Source organism: Propithecus coquereli, unplaced genomic scaffold (assembly GCF_000956105.1).
Source record: "Propithecus coquereli isolate 6110/MARCELLA unplaced genomic scaffold, Pcoq_1.0 Scaffold251, whole genome shotgun sequence".
NCBI classification, from domain to species: Eukaryota; Metazoa; Chordata; class Mammalia; order Primates; family Indriidae; genus Propithecus; species Propithecus coquereli.
This window is the reverse complement of record NW_012148075.1, coordinates 2,070,615-2,080,264: the sequence shown is the minus strand read 5'-3', so window position 1 is coordinate 2,080,264 and position 9,650 is coordinate 2,070,615. Positions and strand designations below refer to the sequence as shown.

General features: G+C 46.7%; 1 protein-coding gene across 1 annotated transcript in view; it reads left to right on the top strand.

Moving 5' to 3' along the window:
• Nucleotides 1-9,650, top strand: part of SUSD5 (sushi domain containing 5) — a 53,533-nt gene that overhangs the window by 31,352 nt on the left and 12,531 nt on the right. The window contains exon 4 of the mRNA XM_012646880.1: nt 957-1,145. Within this exon, the coding sequence (XP_012502334.1) occupies nt 957-1,145 (189 nt within the window). The remainder of the gene's footprint in view (nt 1-956; nt 1,146-9,650) is intronic.

The following is a 9,650-nucleotide window of genomic DNA, read 5'->3' as shown; positions in this document are numbered from 1 at the left end:
TGTATCCCCCAGAGCCTGCTTGGCTCTATGAATGACAGGACTGAGCATAGGTGAGCGGTGGAGGCTGAGGAAAGACAGGTGAATACAGGTCATACAGCAGCAAAAAGGATTCGTGTGTGTTTGCTCAGTAGGTACAGACTAGAGTGGCCGTGGAGGTCAGTCGGAGATGGCCCCTGCCTCTCATTGCCTTCCCTTTGGTGTGCACCCAGCACTGACCAGAGCTCTGTTTCCACATAAGCTCTCCTGCTTCTCACCGTCTTGTTTCTGGTGAGAAAAGTCTTGCTTTCAACTCGTCCTCCATATTGCAGTCGTTATCTATGAACTCCTTTCCTCACAAAGCAGATGCTTCAGAAATATAACCTGGTAAGACAAGATGGAGTTTACTTTTTGCTGATGGGGCTATTATTGTGAGGATTAAATAGTAATATATGTTAAAAACACACAAAAATATATATGTACTTATATACATATATATAAAAATATATGGGCACATGTGTTTGGTAATGGTCTTGCCCTTGGGGTTGATGTCAGGGGAGGGGGAGGCACCCTCTGCGTACTCTATAGACTGTAACATCTATCTCTTGGCAAAGAGTACCTGTTCACTTATCTAAATAAGGCAAAAAGGAGTTTGCTGCTAGGCCTTTATCTCTGGATCCCCCTTTCAAGGAGACATTGGAAGGGAACATCTGACAATTTTAAAATACAAAGTTGTAGCACTTTGTGCCACATTTATTCATTCAGTGAGCCTTTTTGAGTGCCTCATCTGTGCCAGGCATTCTGCCAGGGCCTGGGGTTGCCAGAGGGACCAGGAAGCAGCCCCTGTGATCCCAGTTCAAGGTGCAGGCAGCACCTGCAGCAGTGGGTGGCAGGGCAGAGTTGTTTTTAAGTCTGTTTTCTCACAGGCTGACAAAGTCTCGCACAGTGCGGAAAAGCTGATTGTGATTCCTTCTCCTCAGAGAAGCCGTGTGGAGACCCGCCTTCGTTCCCCCACACCATCCTGCAGGGCCGCACTGGCTTGGAGATGGGGGATGAGGTGCTGTACGTGTGTGCCCCCGGCCACATCACAGGCCATCGGGAAACCGCCTTCACCTTGCTCTGTAACAGCTGCGGGGAGTGGTACGGCCTGGTGCAGGCCTGCGGGAAAGGTAAGCGCCCTGGGGCTGGGCCACCGCCACATGCCCACGCGGTGCTGGCAGAGGGCTCCACTTCTGCTGGCTGCATGTGGTGGGCTTTCTTCACCAAGGTGCCTTTGAAAAGAGGCTTTCAGGCCTCTCTGCTGAGCTCTGGACCAGGCAGCGTCTCCACTTGGGGGTTCCTGCAGCGTGGCAAATGCAGCGCATTCACAACTGCACTCTTCATCTTCCCTGCTGGGAGCGCAGAGCTAACAAATCTCCCCTTCTTCTCTAAGGACAGAGTTGACGTTGGGTTAGCTTTCTAGCATGTTTCCCTGGAAACCTGGTCAAGATGGAATGTCAGCTGTGGTACCAAGCAGTGTTGCTTCTGGTAAAAACGACCATGGTTGGTAAACTGGGCTGGGAGGACTGTAATGAACACGTGATAAGGAGCCCAGCTCTGAGCTGCCCCAAGGGGGTGATTCTTGTGTCTGGGCATGACCTCTGCAGGGAACCCGAGAACTATTCTGTGGGTTGTAACAAGAGATATGGGCTGTGGGACACGGGGCTTCTAAACACCTTGGATCCACACCCACACATACAAGTCCTCTTCCCTTGCACCTGAGCAATCGTGGGGGTGGCGCAAGGAGGCGAACTCCAGGACAGCCGTGTGGCTGCTGCAAGGGCTGCCTGTGCCCACTGATGAATTGCCCACCGCTGCCCAGCCGCCTTGCTCTGCTCCCTGGCCTGAAGCCTTCTGAGTGCCAGGTATGTCCTGTGGTGTCATGCAAGTCTGAATATTTAGTTGAGACTAAAAGTAGTCCTGGTGGACACTGAGTTCCCAAAACCCGATCTGATTTCCCCAGATGTCCCCATTCCATCAACATCGCATTCCTAGGGGTCCCGTGTTTCTGTAGTTCCCCCTCCACCCAGCCCTTTGGGAATTTTCTCAGCAGTAGAAATCACTCTCTCCAGCTACAGCCAGGCCTGCCCTCCCCTTCCCAACAGGGACACAGCACCCATCAGGGGGCTTGCACAGCCCCACGGCCAGCCTAGGCTCATGACTACAGCACTTTGGACCTCATGCCAGACCCTGAATTGTTCTCCGACCTCACAGGGCGCCTCTTAACCCCAAGCTTCTTTCACTGGAACCCCTTCCCTAATTCCCCATAACATCTGGGTACCAAAGGGAGGCTGATTCTATGGAGGGAAATAACTCTAGCACCATGATGTTACTGGATTTATAGGACAGTTTGTCCTGGAACGTCCTGCAGATCCCATGAGGGAACTACGATGAGACCTAGGGCACTGTCACATCTGCCAGATTCATCCACGTTGTTGCCTGAAGCTGTGGTTTGTGTCTTCATTGTTATTTACTGTCCATAGTGTGAATACACCACTATTTATTTATCTAATCCACTGTTTGTAGACATTTGGCTTGTTCTCATTTTGTGACTGTCACAAACTATGCTGCCATGATTGTTCTCATCCACGTCACTTGGTTCACACGTGAACAAAGTTCCCTTGATTTCTAGGAGTGGCATTGCCGCCCACGGGTATGTGTGTGTTAGCTTTAGTGGATGCTGCCAAAGAGTTTCTAAAGTATGTGACCGGTCTACTCTCCCATCAGCTGTGTACGAGAGTGCTTGACGTTCTGCATCTTAACTAACCTTTCAGATTGCCATTCTGGTGACTGCGCTGTCGTGACTCGTAGTCGTAATATTTATTTCTCTAATAATAGTGAGGTTCAGCACTTATCACATGCTAATCGGGCATTAGAATTTCCTCCTGTAAAATGCCTGTTCCGGTATTTTGCCCTTTTTTCCTAATTGATTTGATTATTTACATATTATAGAATTTTGTGCATGAAATATTAATAATTAATATGTTGCAAATATTTCCTCCCATTCTGTGGCTTATCGTTTTATTCTTGGAGTGTCTTTTAATGAATAGTTTTTTGCTGTGGTTGTCTGTTTCACTATTTTTCAAACTGTGTGGGCTATTACAAATTTTTTTCTAGTCATTAGCAGATTGATAGTTTGGCAAAACACAATAAAATGATATTTTTATAAAATAAAAATTAATACAAAAATAAAATAGATTCCAAATATATGCACAATTTTTTGTGAAATTAAATAGATGTAAAATTCCCCATTCCCATGTCAAATTGTTACAAAAGCTTCTACAAACTTTCTCTCAGTGTATCTCACCTGCCTTGTTATATACTAGTAATAAAAAGTTACAGACTGGGGCAAGTGTTAGAAGCACAATTTAAGCAATCTTCTAGAATGTTCCTCATCTTTCCTCTGTTGCTGTTGCTTTGTGCCAGGCAGGGGCTGCTTGACAATTCTGATAATTCACCTGCCTAAGAAAATCAGGCAAAAGGACTGGGCTTCCTGTTTGTTGAATGTGTTGCTTTGCAGCAGACCTGTACTTACCCTGAGGTCTTTAATGCTCTTATGACAGGCCGAAGTTGTACCCTCCCATGAGCCACAGCCGCCAACCAAATGGGTTGTTTACTGGCCCCAGTAGAATGAGAACTAAATGTAGTTTTTGTGGGTCTGAAATGGTGTTTATTTTCTCACTGCAATGCAGAGTTGTTAGAGCTTTCAGCTGCTGGGCAGGAATTCTGGTGTCTATGCTTGGCTGGGTATATGGACTGTTACAGTTTTCATTACTATCTGGATTTAATATTTAAATTATCTGTGTCAGTATAAGAAATCTGTGTGTGTGTGTTACAAGAATATCTTCACTAGATATTTCACTCCATTTTGCATTTATTTTTTTTCCCAACGAACATCAACTTTTTTCATTAGGCAATTGCTTCATATTGGAGAAAAGTCATCTTTGGGGAGTGGGTCAGACAAGGCTCTTTGAGCTGGACCCATCTGGGTTTGGATAGTAACTCTTCCCTTGTATTAGCTGGTTGAGTGTTCATCCATTCACTCATTTCACGTCATCTGGCAGGATCCTAGCTGCTGCATATATAAGGTTACATAAAACACTGTTCCAACCCTAAAGGAAACTCTGGTGTACCGGGTGCCTGAAAAGACCCAGAAGCGGTAGATGACTAGGTAGAAGGGAAAGCTGGAAAGCGAGGTGTGGCAGAAGGTGACATTTTAAAGGAAGTGTGTTTCCAGATGGAAGAAGTGCTCCATGAACTCAAGGGCTGCAGAATCAAGTAAATGAAAGCTAAGAAGCGTGCATTGGCTTCACAGTCTGAAGGGGGTTCTGGCGGCCTTGTATTTTCAGTGTGAACCTGGGGAGTGGGTGATAAACCAAGGCCAGCCCACAGCGCGTACCGGAAGGGGATAGGGTGAGGAAGAGGGCTGAGGGCAGGCAACTCATTCTCGAATTTCTGCTGTTCATGAAGAGGAATTGGGAAGACACAAAGGGTAGAGCTGGAAGAAGATCAGGGGTCCAAAGAGGTGTGGTGTTTGTTTTGTTTGCTTGCTTTTGTTATTTTTAAGATTTATTTTTAAGAGATTTGAACTCATGTAAATGATAGAAAGAATTAGAAGAGGAGACTGAACAATTTTCTTGACTTTCCTGAGCCTTAATTTGCTAATATGAAAAAATAGGTGCTAATTACACATAGAGTTGCCTCATGGGGTTCCCTGCAAGTGTATCACTTAGAACAGGACATATAATATGGTATGGGGCCAAGAACTGTTCATTCTTTCTTTTTCACCTATGTGCTGATTAAGGAGAGTATCCAGGTCCTTTCACTTGAGGTATCTAAAGGGCTTTGTGCGTGACGCTGGCTTTTCACTTCCTCGTGTGTTGACTCTAGCTGCTGTTACAGCAAATAATTAAGAGCATACTGTGACTTCAACCGTCTGTTACTTGGTTGAGAAGTTAGTTTCTGCCAGCAGGCTTCTCAGGTTCTAGAGACCAGCAGCTGGTCCTTCCAGAAAGGCGTGGCCCATGTGGCTTTTGGACTTGATGGAGACCCAAGCAGCTGGTAACTTTCTAACATGTGGTTCCCAGGCAGTCCATACCTGTGGTCTCAGCTGCCTCACTCCTCCCTCCAGGAGGCCCTTACTGCCTCCAGCCTAAGCTTGTCTCCTCTCTGCTCAGCCCTGCCACTAACCACCTCCCCCCGCAACCAGGTCCTCCAAACATTGTGGCCCACCCAGAACATTTCCTTGTATTTCCTTGTGTGCTGCTGGCTCTGACTCCAAATCCTCTGGCAAAACCTGAGCATAGATGCAGCTCCAGGAGCTCCTCTGCTGAGATCACAATAGCATCCCTGCCCCTCATCCCCTTATGACCTCTGCAGGGCCCAGAGGGCCTCAAGGGTCAGATACCTTGGAGGTCAAGACTTAAAAGAACTTGGGGCTCTGAGGAGTTTGATCTCAGAGATTCTGGGAGCTTAGGAGCTCAGGGCTACTATTTCACTCAAGTTTGGCATTGTATAGGCATTTGAGGACAGGCTGGATGTCTTGGGTCAGATTCTCTAAAAGCAGACCCTATTCAGATGTCCATGGTTTACTGAGGGAGAAAGGGCATTCGGGACAGGATGGGTTAGCGGAAGGAGTTAAGATTTTAGCCTCAGCTGAATTGGATTCCTGCTTTGCCTGGCCCTGAGGGGATCTGTGGAGCATGAATTGCACAACCGGGTTGGTCCCCTTTTGAAGCAAGTGGACCAGCCTTGAGTGCCTCCGTTTCAGCTTGTCACAGGCTGCAGGCTGCTGGGCACAGGGCATGTAGCCTATAATCTCCCAAGCCAGGCCCCCATGCCACCAAGGGTGCTTCTGCAGAGAAGGGTAGCTGTGAACTCCTGGCTGCCAACACTTACAGCAGCTGGGGCATGGGTACCTGGCCTGGGAAAGGGGATGTAGGTGGGACACCAGCAGATCTATTCCAATGGAGTTATTTATTGACAGCATCAGTTCTATGGAGTAGTGGTTTCCACGTTAACTAACTCTTGTGATTAAAAGAAAAACCCATTAGTGAAGTGGGGACTGCCTGAATGAGCTTGCTGAAATTTAAAATTTGTGACGAGGAGCAGGAATGATCCCCCAGGGACATGCACACCTGGCCGGGTAGCCCAAGGTGAGTAAGTGGACCGGGTAGCAGGGTGCCCCAGCCACATGCTGCCCAGGTTGTGTGATCACAAGCAATGTTCAGTTCCAGCCTCAAGTGGAGGTGGTGCAGTCTCTCACTTAAGCACAGGGACTTTAGCCTTGACCAAATGGGTGAGGACATACTCAACTGCCATTTTCTCCCCTCTGTGTGTTAATATTTCTCTAGCTTTGGTCCCCAGGTCTGGGTCTGGCCATTTAGTCTTCCATTCTGCTGTCCAAATCCACACGTCTTCTTGGTTTCTATTCCCAGTTTGGCAGAAGGAAATGTCTGTCATACGTCATTCATGTACTTAGTATTAACCATAATTGGTTGTTACCCTAATTATAGAAAAATCCTGATGCTTTGCTCCTTGAGGATGTATGCAGCAGATTTCCACACTAGGTTTGGTTTCGTCCGGGCTTCTTATTATGCCAAGTTTTATACCCATCTTCAAGGCTATGTTTTCTCCTTGGACACTTGTCCCCTAAGTATGGTCTCTGACCTTCCAGCACTCTGGGGGTGTCACATGATCCCAATGTTGGCCCTCCTAAGGAGCCCTCGTGGTCCCCTTGGCATGCTGCCCACTCTCCTGCTCGCTGCCTGGCCTCTCCTACTCATTGCTTCAACACCCCTACTCTCTTCTGACTTCAGAACCCAGTGGTCCTACAGCCTCTGCCCCTGGTTCCGGGTGAGGCCATATATCCTGCCTTTGTGGTTGGGGTGGGCGAGAATGGCTGCTGGCAAGAGTAGCTTAATACAAACAACCCAGGAAGAGAGAGGCATAGACTTTTGCCGTAGGGTATCTGCCACCAAGTGTTAAGACAGGCTCAGAAAGGCCCACCCCTACGTCCAGCCCCATAGGTTCTTTTTGTCCTTTCTGGACTGTAGTATCAGGAAAGTGCTTGACACCAAGCTTGACCTCACTCTGCCAGCCCCACCACCTCTGGGTCCATAGCAAATATGCAGCCTTTCTTTTCCCCTGCCCTGGTCTGACACAGCTGTGGAACAGACACATTGTCCAGTTAGGCAATAAAAAAAAGCTGTCATAAACTAAACACTTGCTTTAGCCATCTCTCTCCTGGGAGTTGTTTTTTGGTTTTGCTTCGTTTTTCAACAACTCTGTTGAGGTTTAATTTGCATACTATAAACTATACTCATGTACAATATAAACTTATCTGAGTTCTCACAGGTGGGTATACACCCACAAAACCACCACCGTAACTAAAATATAGAACATTTCCATCATCCTCAAGTCTCCTTGTGCCCCTTTCTGTGATAGTTTTACACACTTTATCTCATTTAATCTTCACAAGTCTGGAAGTGAAAAATGGCTGGCTCCAGTTTACAGATGGGAAAACGGCAGTACAGGAAGATTCAGTGACTTGTGGGTGTCACACAGCAGCAGAGCTGGGATTTAAAACCAGACATATCTTGTCCTGTCTGTGTCATGTGTATGTGCTCCCTCCGGCGACCCCAGGACTGAGGGGAGCAAGGCCTGAGGGCACTGGCTCACTTGCAAACCAGCTGTCCCCTCTGTAAGTTCCTTTGCTCTTTGCTCTCTCAATTCTAAATTAAATTATTTGTTTTCTTAAATTAACTTCAATTTCTGCATTTCTGCATCTTTGGGGCTTAATTTCCTTCATAGAATACAGCATGAGACTGAAACTGATTTAAAATGTCTTTGTCAGTATTGCCATATTTGTTCAGAGGTTCATTGAACCAGTGGTTATTTCTGGCTTGTCTGGTTGTCTTTTTTAAAATTACTATTTTTAAAGGCTGTTGTAGCCAAAACCAGAGGAAAAAAAGAGGTCATGTGTGGGCTTCCAGAAATGCAGCAATGTGAAAACAGATGAAAGATTCTGGGATTCTGGGATTCTGGGCTCTGGCCTGTCTCCTGCAGCCCTGATGACGCCCCACCCTGATAAGAGATGCAGGCAGTGCACGCACCAGCCTTTGTCTTTCACTCCTGACTTACATCATCTGTCTGTGTTCTTCTGCTTCCCAAAAGTAGCAGTTAAATATAAATGCACAGCAAATGATCTAGGTTTTGCCAGGAGAACCCATGCAGTTTACATTTCCTGGACTTGTTTGTCTAAATCAGAAGGCTCCATGTTGTGTTAGCACCAGTTTTCAGGGAGAGCATGGGTTTGTGGGGGAGGGTGGAGGGGTGGCTAGAAGGATTGCTGGATGATTTGAGTCAGAGAGTGCAGACCCAGGCCAGCAGAGGGGAGGTGAGAGAAATAGCACCTCCATGGGCAGAGAGCAGGGCTTCTCCATCTTGTGAGCAGACTTTGCTTATTGGTTGAAATTCAGTGAATAACAAACTTTAAGTTCCCCATGAGGAGTAAAACAGGCTTGGATATTTTTCCATGAGTAGGCTATTTGTAAACATTCATTGTCCTTGTCTTTGTTTGAGATTTTGGGAAAACTGACATAGTGAGAACCTGTTTCTGAGACAGGTCCTCAGCCTGCGAACCTGGGGAGACAGGAAGAGCTTGGCTCAGAGTCCTGGACTTCTGTCCAGGGGTGCTCTAGCCTCAGGGAGCTCTGAAGGCAGGAGCTTGTATACACACACACACACCACACTCAGTCGCGTGCACGTGCACGCATACGCACACAGCTTAGACCAACTGTGAGGGTCTAGGTCAAGGCAGGCCCACCCACAGCGGGAGTGGGCTGACCCTTCCCAAATCCTCAGCGCTAACATTATACACTAGGCCAGTGTTTCCTGCACAAGAAGCAGTGGGGGTGGAGAACATGGCTTGTCTCCTGCCTGTATTCCAGGAGCCTTTTGACTTCACAACACATTTAAGCTCGTGGGATGGGTTACACAGGAGAAGAAGTTAGCAGACACTGATTATACCCAATATTGGATCTCAAAGACCAATTTATATTCTTTGCCTCTGTCACAAATCAAATAAAAACTGGCATCCATCACTCACTTATTCATCTCTTTACTCATTTATTTATTCAACAAACATTTAGGGAGTGCCCACTCTATGCCAGGCACCATAATGTGTGCTGGGGATACAAAGGCAGAGAGGATATGCCCTTGTTCTCAGAGAGTTCCCAGGCCAGAGGGGAGGTGGGCAGGGTGGTGTGATCAGTGCAGGGTGACAGCGGTGAACCCTGTTCTGGATGTATGGTGTTCCCGTTGTTCCAGTGAGTAACAAACACATTAGTCCCAAACTGAGACCATTTGAGGTTCAAGTCTCAAACAGCATCAAGGTCTAGATTGGTTTTACGCTGTCCATATAAATGTGTGAAGAGTCTCTAAGATATTTTTAGCCCCTCCCTATATTATATATACCTTTCATTTTACCAATAAGCACCTGTTTCTAATATTTATCATGGTAGTTCATAGGCCTCTAATTTTAACCAATAGAAAGCCATTTCAGATACTCAGGGTGCTAATTTGCAAATCAGTGTTTTTCATCAAGATACAGATAAAAGAAGTACTTGTAGTAG